This window comes from Pantherophis guttatus, chromosome 5 (genome assembly GCF_059756535.1).
Source record: "Pantherophis guttatus breed Tessera chromosome 5, ASM5975653v1, whole genome shotgun sequence".
Taxonomy (NCBI): Eukaryota; Metazoa; Chordata; class Lepidosauria; order Squamata; family Colubridae; genus Pantherophis; species Pantherophis guttatus.
Genome location: NC_142067.1, coordinates 116,888,146 through 116,901,842, shown reverse-complemented (window position 1 = coordinate 116,901,842; position 13,697 = coordinate 116,888,146). Strand labels below are relative to the sequence as shown.

The 13,697-nt window shown below is 46.0% G+C and overlaps 1 protein-coding gene across 1 annotated transcript; it reads left to right on the top strand.

The window, feature by feature from the left end:
* Positions 1–4,078: 4,078 nt before the first annotated feature.
* CLN5 (CLN5 lysosomal BMP synthase) lies at positions 4,079–11,743 on the top strand. Its single transcript, XM_034417062.3, has 4 exons — positions 4,079–4,292; positions 4,432–4,597; positions 7,654–7,879; positions 9,204–11,743. Exons 1-4 carry the CDS (start codon positions 4,180–4,182, stop codon positions 9,713–9,715), a joined length of 1,017 nt encoding a protein of 338 aa, XP_034272953.2. The 5' UTR covers positions 4,079–4,179; the 3' UTR covers positions 9,716–11,743.
* The last annotated feature ends 1,954 nt before the right edge of the window (positions 11,744–13,697 follow it).

The window sequence follows — 13,697 nt, the reverse complement described above, 5'->3', positions numbered from 1 at the left end:
CCCTGAGTTCAAGTTCTGCCTTAGCCACGAAAGTCAGCTGGTGGGCAGGAATAACAGAATAACAGAGTTAGAAGGGACCTTGGAGGTCTTCTAGTCCAACCTGCTGCTCAAGCAGAAGACCCTATACCCGTGACGGCAAACCTATGGCACCCGTGCCACAGGTGGCACATGGAGTCATATTGGTGGGCACGCGAGCTCAGCTCCATTTTCAGGCCTTCTGGGACTACCAGAAGTAGGGAAACAGGCTGTTTCCAGCCTCCAGAGGGCCTCGGGGGGTTGGGGCTGGGGAAGGCCGTTTTTGCCCTTCCCAGACTCCTAGAAAGGCTCTGGAGCCTGGGGAGAGCAAAAAACAGGTCTTCCGGTCCCACCAGAAGTTGGCAAATGGGCCGTTTCCAGCCTCCGGGGGGTGGGGAAGGCTGTTTTCACCCTCCCCAGACTCCTAGAAAGGCTCTGGAGCCTGGGGAGAGCAAAAAACAGGCCTTCTGGTCCCACCAGAAGTTGGCAAATGGGTCGTTTCCAGCCTCCAGGGGTGGGGAAGGCTGTTTTCACCCTCCCCAGGCTCCTAGAAAGGCTCTGGAGCCTGGGGAGGGTGAAAAACGGTCACACTGTGCCATTGCATGCCAAAGGTGGGGAGAGCGGGGGATTATGCACGCATGCGCGGGAGGGTGGGGCACATAGAATTATGGGTGTGGGCATGCGTACGGGCGCAACCCCCACTGCTTTTGGCACGTGATGGCAAAAAGGTTAGCCATCACTGCCCTATACCATTTCACACAAAGTGTTCTCCAATCTCTCCGGTATTTGAGGGACTGCCACAAAGAAGAGTCAACTCATTTTCCAAAGCACCTGAAGGCAGGACAAGAAACAATGGCTGGAACCTAATCAAGGAGAGAAGCAACCTGGAATTGAGGAGAAACTTCCTAACAGCGAGGACAATTTAACCAGTGGAACAGCTTGCCCTTAGAAATTGTGGGTGCTTCATCACCGGAGGTTTTCTAAGAAGAGACTGGACAGCCACCTGTCCAAAATGTTACAAGGTCTCCTGCTTGATCAGGAGGTTGGACTAGAAGACCTCCAAGATCCCTTCCAGCTTTGTTTTTGATTGGCTGATTGCAAGGTGGAGAGGAGCTGTTATAGGTGGGAGCTGGTCTACCAATCTGGATGTTGGTATTGGCTCTTCTTTGATTGCTCTTGGACTAAAAGATCTCCAAGGTCTCTTCCAGCTACATTCTGATCTCTTCTTAAAAGCTTCCAGTGATGGAGTACCTAAAGCTTCTGGTGCAGGGGTGGGTTCTAAATTTTTTTACTATCGGTTCAGTGGGCGTGGCTTATTTTGTGGGTGTGGGTTGGAGGTCATGTGACTAGGTGGGCGTGGCTAGCTGGTCAGAGTCATTTCTGGAAGGTCCTCGCACTTATGACCTGTCCTCGCACTTACGACCCGACTCATTTGTTTGCTTTTAACACTGATCAGCTGTAGGACGGCCCTTTGAAGCCCCGCGGCAAGAGTTTAAACAGTTTTTTTTCCCTCTAGTCATCAGCTGGGACTCAGGAGGCAGCAATAGATTGGGGGTGGGACCAAATAAAAGGTAAGAATAACGTGGGGGTGGGTGGGAGGGCGGGAGGGGGGGAACAGGTTCGGTGACGTCATATTGTCACTGCTACCGGCTCGGCCGAACTGGACCGAACCGGGAGGAACCCACCACTGTTCTGGAGGCAAATCATTCCACTGATTGTTCTAGCTGTCAGGAAATTTCTCCTTAGTTCTAGGTTCTTTCTCTCCTTGATTAGTTTCCATCCATTGCTTCTTGTCCTGCCTTCTGGTGCTTTGGAGAATAGGTGGACCCCTTCTTCTTTCTGGAAGAACCTCAAATATTGGAACATGGCTATCTTGTCACCCTTAGTCCTTCTTTTCACTAGACTGGCCATACCCAATTCCTGCAACCTAGAACTGAGGAAAAATATCCTGACAGTGAGAACAATTAATCAGTGGAATATGTTTCCTCCAGAAGTTGTGAATGGCCCAGCACTGGAAGTTTTCAAGAAGAGATTGGACAACCATGTGTCTGAAATGGTGTAGGGTTTCCTGCCTGAGCAGGGGGTTGGACTAGAAGACCTCCAAGGTCCCTTCCAACTCTGTTATTCTATTTTTATTCCCACTCCATTCCATTCCACTCCATTGTATTCATTTCCAATCACACATGGCCAATAAAGCTACTCTACTCTTACTCTGTTCCAATCATTTCCAATCACACATGGTCAATAAAGCTATACTCCTACTCTACTCTATTCATTTCCAATCACACATGGCCAATAAGGCTACCCTACTCATTTCCAATCACACATGGCCAATAAAGCTCTACTTCTACTCTACTCTACTCATTTCCAATCACACATGGCCAATAAAGCTCTACTTCTACTCTACTCTACTCATTTCCAATCACACATGGCCAATAAAGCTACTCTACTCATTTCCAATCACACATGGCCAATAAAGCTCTACTTCTACTCTACTCTACTCATTTCCAATCACACATGGCCAATAAAGCTACTCTACTCATTTCCAATCACACATGGCCAATAAAGCTACTCTACTACTCTACTCATTTCCAATCACATGTCGCCAATAAGGCTCTACTTCTACTCTACTCATTTCCAATCACACATGGCCAATAAAGCTCTACTCCTACTCTACTCTACTCATTTCCAATCACACATGGCCAATAAGGCTACCCTACTCATTTCCAATCACACATGGCCAATAAAGCTCTACTTCTACTCTACTCTACTCATTTCCAATCACACATGGCCAATAAAGCTACTCTACTCATTTCCAATCACACATGGCCAATAAAGCTACTCTACTACTCTACTCATTTCCAATCACATGTCGCCAATAAGGCTCTACTTCTACTCTACTCATTTCCAATCACACATGGCCAATAAAGCTCTACTTCTACTCTACTCTACTCATTTCCAATCACACATGGCCAATAAGGCTACCCTACTCATTTCCAATCACACATGGCCAATAAAGCTCTACTTCTACTCTACTCTACTCATTTCCAATCACACATGGCCAATAAAGCTACTCTACTCATTTCCAATCACACATGGCCAATAAAGCTACTCTACTACTCTACTCATTTCCAATCACACATGGCTAATAAAGCTACTCTACTCTACTCATTTCCAATCACACATGGCCAATAAAGCTCTACTTCTACTCTACTCTACTCATTTCCAATCACACATGGCCAATAAAGCTACTCTACTCATTTCCAATCACACATGGCCAATAAAGCTACTCTACTACTCTACTCATTTCCAATCACACATGGCCAATAAAGCTACTCTACTCTACTCATTTCCAATCACACATGGCCAATAAAGCTACTCTACTCATTTCCAATCACACATGGCCAATAAAGCTACTCTACTACTCTATTCATTTCCAATCACACGTCGCCAATAAGGCTCTACTTCTACTCTACTCATTTCCAATCACACATGGCCAATAAAGCTACTCTACTCATTTCCAATCACACATGGCCAATAAAGCTACTCTACTACTCTATTCATTTCCAATCACACGTCGCCAATAAGGCTCTACTTCTACTCTACTCATTTCCAATCACACATGGCCAATAAAGCTACTCTACTACTCTACTCATTTCCAATCACACATGGCCAATAAAGCTACTCTACTACTCTACTCATTTCCAATCACACATGGCCAATAAAGCTACTCTACTCTACTCATTTCCAATCACACATGGCCAATAAAGCTACTCTATTCATTTCCAATCACACATGGCCAATAAAGCTACTCTACTACTCTACTCATTTCCAATCACACGTCACCAATAAAGCTCTACTTCTACTCTACTCTACTCATTTCCAATCACACATGGCCAATAAAGCTACTCTACTCCTACTCCACTCCACTATCTATTCCCATTCCATTCCATTCTTCCATACGTTTTAGCCTCTAGTCCCAGCTGCTGCATCCTGCAGAGAAACCACCCCCACCCAGCTGATCTCCGGGACTGGGAGGCTCGTCCCCGCCCACTCCCCTGTCACGTGCCTCCCCGGGGCCCGGCTCAGCTGACGAGCGGGAGCGCGCAAAGCTCTGGAGCTGCTGCGCAACCCGGACAGGTTTCAGTCTCCTGCGCGCCAGGGATGGAGCAGCGGACGATGCCTGGGTTGCTGCCGCCGCTGCTGCTGCTTTTGCTGCCGCCGGCCGGCCGGGCGACGGTGTGCGAGGGCGAGGGCCGTTGGCCGGTTCCCTACAGGCGAGTCTAGGGGCGGAAGCGGTGCAGGGCTCGGTTGGTGGGAGGCAGAGCCGGGAAAGCCCTTCGCTCGGCCGGCCGGACTGGGAGAGTTTGCGCTCTCCGGTGACGCCTCTCTCTCTCTCTCTCTCTCGTCCCGCAGGCGCTTCGATCGCCGTCCCCGGCCGGATCCCTTTTGCCAGGCTCGGTACACCTTCTGCCCCAGCGGCTCTGCCCTTCCGGAGATGCGGGAGACGGACGTCCTGGCCGTGTATCGCTTGCAGGCTCCCGTTTGGGAGTTCAAGTACGGAGGGCTTCTGGGCCACCTGGTAGGACCGGTTTGGAGTCCCCTCTTGCCCCCCCCCCCGCTCACCCCGGAGTAAAAATGCCGAGGTTGATTGGGTTGGGAGTTCCCACGTTTCCCCGGGAAGCCCAGGACTTCCACGGAGGCTGTGCCCGGTTGCTTTCGAAGGAGCCCCGAGAGGCTTAGAGTTAGAGTAGCTTTATTAGGGCCATGTGTGGTTGGAAATGAGTAGAGTGAGTTGGAAGGGACCTTGGAGGTCTTCTAGTCCAACCCCCTGCTTAGGCTGGCCATGTGTGGTTGGAAACGAGTAGAATTAGAGTTAGTTAGAGTTAGTTAGAGTTAGAGTAGAGTGAGTTGGAAGGGATCTTGGAGGTCTTCTAGTCCAACCCCCTGCTTAGGCTGGCCATGTGTGGTTGGAAACGAGTAGAATTAGAGTTAGTTAGAGTTAGTTAGAGTTAGAGTAGAGTGAGTTGGAAGGGATCTTGGAGGTCTTCTAGTCCAACCCCCTGCTTAGGCTGGCCATGTGTGGTTGGAAACGAGTAGAGTTAGAGTTAGAGTTAGTTAGAGTTAGAGTAGAGTAAGTTGGAAGGGACCTTGGAGGTCTTCTAGTCCAACCCCCTGCTTAGGCTGGCCATGTGTGGTTGGAAACGAGTAGAGTGAGTTAGAGTTAGTTAGAGTTAGAGTAGAGTAAGGGACCTTGGAGGTCTTCTAGTCCAACCCCCTGCTTAGGCTGGCCATGTGTGATTGGAAACAGGTAGAGGTGGAGGTAGAGGTAGAGGTAGAGGTAGAGTAGGAAGGGACTTTGGAGGTCTTCTACTCCAATCCCCTGCTCAGGCAGGAAACCCTATCCCAATTCAGACAAATGGTGTCCAATCGCTTCTTAAAAACTTCCAGGATTGGAGCACTCACAACTTCTGGAGGCAAGTCGTTCCACTGTCAGAAAATTTCTCCTTGCAGAAGTTGGGAAAGTTCTAATTTCTTTGAAAAAAAGCAATTTTCAAACCAACATCTGAAAGGTCGAAAACAAATGTATTCAAACAAACAATGATTTATTTATTTACCTAATAAATATGTATCCCGCCTGTATTTCTTTAGAAATAACTCAAGGCGATTAACATATCCAACATACCTCCCTTCCTCCTCTTCTTCTCCATAACAACAACAACAACAACAATCCTGTGAGGTGGGTTGGGCTGAGAGAGAGAGGGAGGGAGGGAGAGGGGGGAGAGAGAGAGAGAGAGAGAGAGAGAGAGAGAGAGAGAGAGAGAGAGAGAGAGAGAGAGAGAGACTGGCCCAAAGTCATCCAGCTGGCTTTCATGGCTAAAGGTGGGATTTGAACTCAGGGTCTCCTGCTTTTCTAGCCCGATGCCTTTAACCACTATACCGGCAGTCTCCAAACTTTGCAATTTAAAAACTTGTGGACTTCAACTCCCAGAATTCCCCTGCCAACAGTTAACCTGCGGTAGAAAACAAATCAGGTTTTACTTCCCTGATTCACTTTAGGAAGCTCGGATGTTTTTGCAGAAGAAACTAGACTAAATAATATTGGCGGCTGGGGAATTCTGGGAGTTGAAGTCTCCAAGTCTTAAAGTTGCCAAGTTTGGAGAGTTCTGCAGTAGGCCAAGCTGGCTACCCCTGTCTAGTATCGGTTATTAAATCCTGGTGTTGATTCATCGTATCGTCTCCTGGGAAGTCAAGTTGTTTTCATTGCTAAAGAATTGGCAGGTTAATTGGACAAAAATCAGCCCCTCTCTCTGTTGGGTGGGATTTCTCCTTGGGTGGTCTCCAACCTGCCCTTCGCAGCCAGCCTTTTCTTTGGAGTCTATTGGAGCAATTTGGAAGGACTTCTGGTTAAGCAAAGGGGTTTTTGGGTGATGAGCCACTTGCACCCACAGTACAGTTCTTTTGAGGCCTCCTGCTTCTTCTGGGGGGTCTCGGGCTTCCACAGCAATGAGTGGGGAGGGAAGGAAAGCAGGCCAGACACTCACTCTATTTATCTGGAGAAGGTCCATGTTTAGTGTCTATGGAGATTCTCAAGTCATCCAGGTCATAGTTGTCCCAAAGGTGCTTTTTTTTCCAAGAGGCAACTGGACTTTTTGGTTTTTTTCATTGAAGACATTTCGCTTCTCATCCAAGAAGCTTCTTCAGTTCTGACTGGATGGTGGCCAGCCCTCTCTCAACAGACACGAAACAAACACGATATGTTTAGCCCTTCAGCAAGGCTCTTTTCTGGGGATTGCTCTTGGGTTGGATCCAGCGGAAGGCAAGTTAGTGCCTCTGCCATGGACTGGCTTTGTTCACATCATCCTTTTGTTCACATCGACTTTTTGGGTACCAGATGGTTCCGTGGAGAGAGAGAGGATTTCCGCGGACCGGAGGAGTCATGGTTTGGTGTGCAGCCTACATCCCATGGAAGGGGCTTCACTTGTTTGCGCGGCCCGGGTTCTGGCATGCCCGGTGCCATTCCACGGACCATAGATTGGGGACCCCTGTTCTAGAAAGCCGTAAGGAGGGTTAGATCACTTGGACTAAGTCATCTGTTTATGCCTTAGTAAACTCTGTGAGTTGGCCAAATGTGGCCCATCATCCAAATTCTGCACTGATTATGTTACCTAATTTGGATCATGCAACGTCTACAAGAAGACAACCAAGCTCAGAGAGCATCAAGGAACCACTCATTTCCACCCTGAGCTACAAATATTCTCCTTTATTGGCACCCAAACTCTGCTTTAATAAGCTACGAATTGGTGCCAGTTGTGTCCTCACGTCCAACATCCTCTCAGGCCAAATGGATATCGGGGGTGAGAGGAACCAAAGATTTGGAAAACTGATTTTTTTTCTTAGAAACCAAAGCTTATCGAAGGAGCCCCGAGAGAGTTAGTTAGAGTAGCTTTATTGGCCATGTGTGGTTGGAAATGAGTAGAGTAGTTGTGCTAAATTGGGTTGGTGGGAACCTTGCAGCTTTGAAAGGCCCTGATGAAATATTTGCCTGTTTTGTTTTTCTCTTGAGTTTAGCGGGGAGGGGTGGAATCTTAATTTACTGCTCCACCTCTCTAGCCCATTGTTTGTTTCCTTTCCCAGAAAATTATGCACGATGCCGTGGGCTTCCGAAGCTCCTTGACTGGGAAGAACTATACAATGGAGTGGTACGAGCTGTTCCAGCTTGGCAACTGTACCTTCCCACACCTGCGGCCTGAGAACCCCGCCCCCTTCTGGTGCAACCAGGGTGCGGCCTGTTTCTATGAAGGGATTGATGATGCCCATTGGAAGGAAAATGGCACCCTGGTCCAGGTGACTACAATTTCAGGTAATCAGGTGTAACTCACTGTAGATATACGAGTTGTTAGCTGCTGCCCATGTTCTAAACTCCATCCGTCCATCCGTCCGTCCATCCATCCATCCATCCATCCATCCATCATAAATAGCCTTGACTCCAATGGCTAAATTAAAACAGAACACCATTCTATTCTTTCCTGGAGTAGCATCAACAAGAAAAGCATATAAAACATTAAGCATCTGCCTGTCTCTATGCTCTGCTCTGCTCTGCTCTGCTCTGCTCTGCTCTGCTCTGCTCTCCATCCCATCCCATCCAATCCCATCCCATCCCACCCCATCCCATCCCACTCCATCCAGTGGTGGGTTCTAACCGGCTTTACTAACAGTTCTCTTTGTGCGCGATCTCTGCCAACCTTGCACTCCGTGCAAGCGCGTTAGGAATTTGCCCAGCTGAGGTACGGCAATCCACTCTGCCACACCTATCAGCTGGGCTAAAAAAGAAGAAATAAAAGGTAGGAATAACGCAGGGGCGGGAGGGCCCAGCTCCCGGACAAAGAGAACCAGTTTGGCGACGTCCTATCGTCACCTCTACTGGCTCGGCCGAACCGGGAGGAACCCACCACTCATCCCATCCCATCCCATCCCATCCCATCCCATCCCATCCCATCCTATCCTATTATACCCAACTACTGGTATCTACCTACCTACCTATCCATCCTTGCCCATTTCTGCCAGCGAATCTGGGTAGTATACAGGTAATCCTTGGTTTAGAATCTCGATTGAGCCCAAAATTCCTGTTGCTAAGTGAGACAAGTGAGTTTTGCCCAATTTTCCCTTTCTTGCCATAAATGTTAAGTGAATCACTGCAGCTATTAAGCTAGTAACAGGATTGTTAAGTGAATCTGGCTTCCCCATTGCTTGTCAGATGGTCGCAAAAGGAGATCACATGATCACAATAACTATCATAAATATGAGCCAGTTGCCAAGCATTTGAATTTTGATCCCCGTGATCATGGGGATGCTGCAAAGTTTGTAACTCTGAAAAACGGTAATCAAGTCACATTATTCAGTGCCGTCGTAACTTTGAACGGTCACTAAACAAACTGTTGTAAGTCGAGGACTGCCTGTAAATCATGAGGTTCTGGACTTCATAAATAAACATGTAAGGCTTTCCCGATGATGCCCGGTGAATTATTCCCCCATCTCCAAAAAAAACCTGATGCTGCAAAATAGCAAAAATTGTAAATTTTTCCACCACCTCCTAAATTTGGATTATTTTGTAGAATTACAAAATTGCAGAGTTGTGCAAGTAAGTTTCTAAAATACAACAATGTCCCCCCCCCCTTTTTTTTTAGGAGCTGTATTCAATCAAATGGCAAAATGGGTGGACTACGACAACAAAACTGGCATTTACTATGAAACCTGGATGGTCAAAAGCAGCCCAGAAAAAAATTCCCGTGTCTGGTTTGAAGCTTATGAATGCTCCAAATTCGTACTACGGACTTACCAGAAGCTGGCTGAGCTGGGCGCCGTTTTCAAGAAGATGCAAACAAATTACACAACCATTACTCTCTTCAGCGGAGAGCCTGCTTGCCTGGGCAATGAGACGACGCTCTTTGGACCGCTGGGAAACAAATCCTTGGCGTTGGCTATTAGGAATTTCTACTTGCCCTTCAAACCGTATCACTCGGTGAAGGAGTTCTTCCTTAACCTATTGAAGATACTTGAGGAGGTAGTTCTGGATCATCGGTTTTACTTGTTTTATAATCTGGAATATTGGTTTTTGCCCATGAAATACCCTTACATGAAAATAGCATATGAAGAAATCCCCTTGCCTAACTCAAATGCTACTAAATTCGATGTGTAATTCTTGCCTGTTTTAAGCCACTCTTGGTGGGCTGAGTCCCTTTGTAAGATGGGACCCGTCTCGCCAAATTCTGGTTTTGTGCGGCGTAAGGAACAGGATGGTTTTAACTGGGTCTTTAATTTACCCGTATTACAGTCTGTTTCAGTGGACTCAAGCTTTGATGGATAGCAGTGCGGTAGGATCACAAGGGTGAATGGCTGTGGATGATTGGAACTGTAATCTAATAGAGGTTGGGGAACATCAGATTAAGTTGCTATAATTGTGCATTTCTCGATGAATGTCTTGAATGGCACGTTTATAGAACGCTGGATGGATCAAAAACAAAGGTGCCTTGAACCTGTAAGCAATTTGTCCGACAAAAGTAAGCAAGCACTGATGATGTTACCTAGTTTGGTAATGAAACGTCTGTAAGAAAACCACTAAGGCCAGAGAGCACTGAGGACCCCACAGAAAGTAAGCTAGTAAACCCCTGCAGGAGAAGACTGGAAGATTGATCCTATGCCTGAATAACTGCATGTGGTATTTAGGAATATAGAGAATGGTACACAGGCCTTCCACACTTGATACTCAGTTGATCAGCAGTTATCTGTTTCCCTAGATGGGTACACAGAGGATTGTAAACTTTGATGTATGTGTAGCCATACATCAGTATTTGGTACGGATTAATAACTGCATTCAGTGTTCCTCCTCCCACATCCTAAGAACAGAACAGAATAACAGAGTTGGAAGGGATCTTATAGGTCATCTAGTCCCATGATGGTGAACCTATGGCACGCATGCCACAGGTGGCACGCGGAGGTGTATCTGTGGGCACGCGAGCGTTGCCCTAGCTCAGCTCCAGCACGCATGATTTTCTGCCTTTCTGGGTCCACCAGAAGTCAGGAAATGGGCTGTTTCCAGCCTCTAGGGGGCCTTCGGGGAGGTGGGGAAGGCAGTTTTCGCCCTCCCCAGGCTCCTAGAAACCTCTGGAGCCTGGGGAGGGCAAAAAACGGGCCTACCGGGCCCACTGTGCCATTGCGTGCCAAAAGTGGGGGGAGCGCAGGAAGTCACGCGTGCATGTGTGGCGCATTGAATTATGGGTGTGGGCACACGCGCAACCCCCCCCGCGCTTCCCCCCTACTACAACATTTGTGACAGATGGCAGTCCAATCTCTTCTTGAACCTGAGATCCAAACTTTAGCAAGCCCAGCACAGCAATCCTGAGCCCTTGGAAAATGTGCAGTTTCTGCAGTATGTCTTGGGCGATGAAGAAGAAAAAGCTGAATTAGATTTAGTGCCTCCATCCCCGTTCAGAATTTTCCTGTCCGGTTCTGACAACCACAAATACATCCCAGCTGTGGTGAATCTGATGGCCATGAAGAAACCTGGGTGCCTTAACTGCTTGCCAGATGCCACTGGGCACAAGGGCTACATTTCCAAGCTTTGCCAAGTCTTTTAACTTTTTTTCTGATAAGAGCCAAGGGATCTGTGGGACTCCTTTTTCAAACTGGACAGATGTGAAGTCTATTTTTGTGGGAAAATGATTGCAAAAAACAATCGTTCTTTGGAAGAACATCATTCCAATGTTCTTTGGGAATATTTTTCACAATACTTTTGTATTAAGCATCATTCCAGATTTCAAAGCTTATTTTTTTTGATAGCTGTTCCAGAAGAAGACTGTTGAGCGCAGCCTTTCCTTCACATCAGATGGAAACTGAGAGTACCCTCTCTCTACTGCTCAGAACCAGGAACTATTATTTGTTATTGGAAACATGGGAAGCCCTCATTTAGCAACTGGACTTCTCAACTTAGTCGTTAAGTGAAACAGTCGCTAAGTGAAATAACTCTGCTGATCTTCAGCTTTCCTTTAGAGGCCCAAGAAAATTATAAATGTGAGGACTGGTTGTAGAGTTACTTTTTCATCATCATCATAATTACAAATGGTCGCTAAACAAGGCTGTCGCTAAAGCAAGGACTATTTTGTACAGGCTGGTAGCCGACACAGATTAAATCGTTCTTTGATCGTGAAAAATAAATGGCTTCAAGATACTTTTGGATTCCTGTCTTTGATATACTGGTGTTTATGATTACAAAAGCCACTGCTAAATGTGTTCAGGAGTTAAAAAATAATTGGAAGTTATTTCAAAACACATCTTTTTCACCAAGCCGGGCTGGCTTGATCCCATCCCTTCGGTTTTAATTTGTAATTGGTTTTAATCCGGGTTGTTTTAAATGGATAGCCGAAATTATTTAACGTTTTTTAAATTGCTTTTAAATTTTATGTTATGTTTTACCATGGCTGTTCACCGCCCTGAGTCCTGTTGGAGAAGGGCGGTATACAAATAAAATAAAATAAATAAATAAATAAATAACCCCCCCCCCCCCCCCCGCCCAAATCAGATTCTAGTCTGGTTAGAAAGGAGATGCACAAATTATTTATAAAATTTCTATGCTGTTCATCTCACTGATGCTGCAAATTTGGGCAGCTTTATAGTGCCTGGGAGTGGCTTTCTGTTCTTGTTTTGGCTAACAATCCCATTTTTCCCTCTTAAGCTAGACAAAATGAACTAAAACAGTTTTACCCATTAGGAGATTCCATTTTAATAGCAATAGCACTTAAGACTTATATACTGCTTCGTAGTGCTTTACAGCCCTCTCTAAGCGGTTTACCGAGCCAGCATATTGTCCCCAACAATCTGGGTCCTCATTTTACCCACCTCGGAAGGATGGAAGGCTGAGTCAATCTTGAGCCGGTCAGGATCGAACTCCTGACTGTGGGCAGAGGTAACCTGCAATATACTGCATTCTAATCACTGCATCACCGTGGTTCTTTTTAAGACCCCCTCTTCTAAAGGGTTTTATTCTGTTTTCTTAGTCTGTTTGCATTGGAAAGAGAAAACACTTTCCTATATAATTAGGAAATAAGTGTTTCGGTAACTTCCTCTTGCATTCATAGATTGCCTTTTCCTCAGTTTCAGCGCTGTAGAATTTCTAGCCGGAGAATCTTCTGGTGAGCCAAAAATACCCGAATGACAACAAAACTCTAAAGTATCATAATCATGTTTACAAACTGACCTAAATGCATGGTCTTTGCTGGGAAACTTCTCATTTTGTAATTTTTGTGCAGGTGAAAAACAATACAACCCGCTCCCCTCCCCAAGAACCCGTGGGATCAGCTACTCGGCCAACTTTCCTTGAAGAGAACTGCTTCAAGCAGAGATTGTCCTACCAATTTCTAAGCAGTTCTCAAGTCCACTCACATCCCTCATCTTGAGCCCCGTTCCGTAATGCTAAATAAACCCTACCCTTTCTTGGATGCTTGCTCCCAAGAGGAACAATAGGAAACAAACTTTCAGCCTTCTCATGTTTACAAAGGTAAGCAATGGCAGTTGCCAATAAACTCTGCATCAATGCAAATAGCGTTGAAGGGTATTAGCTTCCCAGAAAATATTTTGCGGGGTGTGAGGCAATTCACAGTTTAAGCCTTCCCCCAACAGTTTTTCGTGCTCATCTTGAGCTGTCAAAATATGTAAAGGACAGGCAAAAAGAAGAATCATCAGAGAATAAGATAAATAAGTTTATGCAAAGCTATTAAGGAAGGAATGTTTCCAGGTCAATATAAGTTTATGGGGTAAAAAGTAAAAATAAGGTTTTTACAATATATTTTATTTGAGATTGGTTAAAATATTTTGTTAATATGTTAATATATGTAAGGGTTGGAGATGTGATGGTTAATTGTAACGGGGCTCTGATTGTGTAACACTGGAAGACAGACTTGCTTATTATTGAAGAACGGACAATGAAGTTGGATTGATTACTTTCAAGCAATAATTGATTTAAATAGTTATATTTAGATATGAACAAGGGGAGTTAAAGTGCAAGAGGGAGATAAATCTAGATAGATAGTGTATGTTTTTTTTAATGTTTGTTAAATGCTGTCTATAGCAAATGCTATTTGCTCTGGGAAGTGGGGGGGAGGGTTGGGACAGGAGGGGGGAGGGGA

Bases quoted from the DNA above. Each gene is read 5' to 3' on its own strand.
- CLN5 (XM_034417062.3), top strand. From the start codon at position 4,180: ATGGAGCAGCGGACGATGCCTGGGTTGCTGCCGCCGCTGCTGCTGCTT. The intron at 4,293-4,431 runs GCGAGTCTAGGG...CTCGTCCCGCAG, and splicing joins CGTTGGCCGGTTCCCTACAG to GCGCTTCGATCGCCGTCCCC. The intron at 7,880-9,203 runs GTAATCAGGTGT...CTTTTTTTTTAG, and splicing joins CCAGGTGACTACAATTTCAG to GAGCTGTATTCAATCAAATG.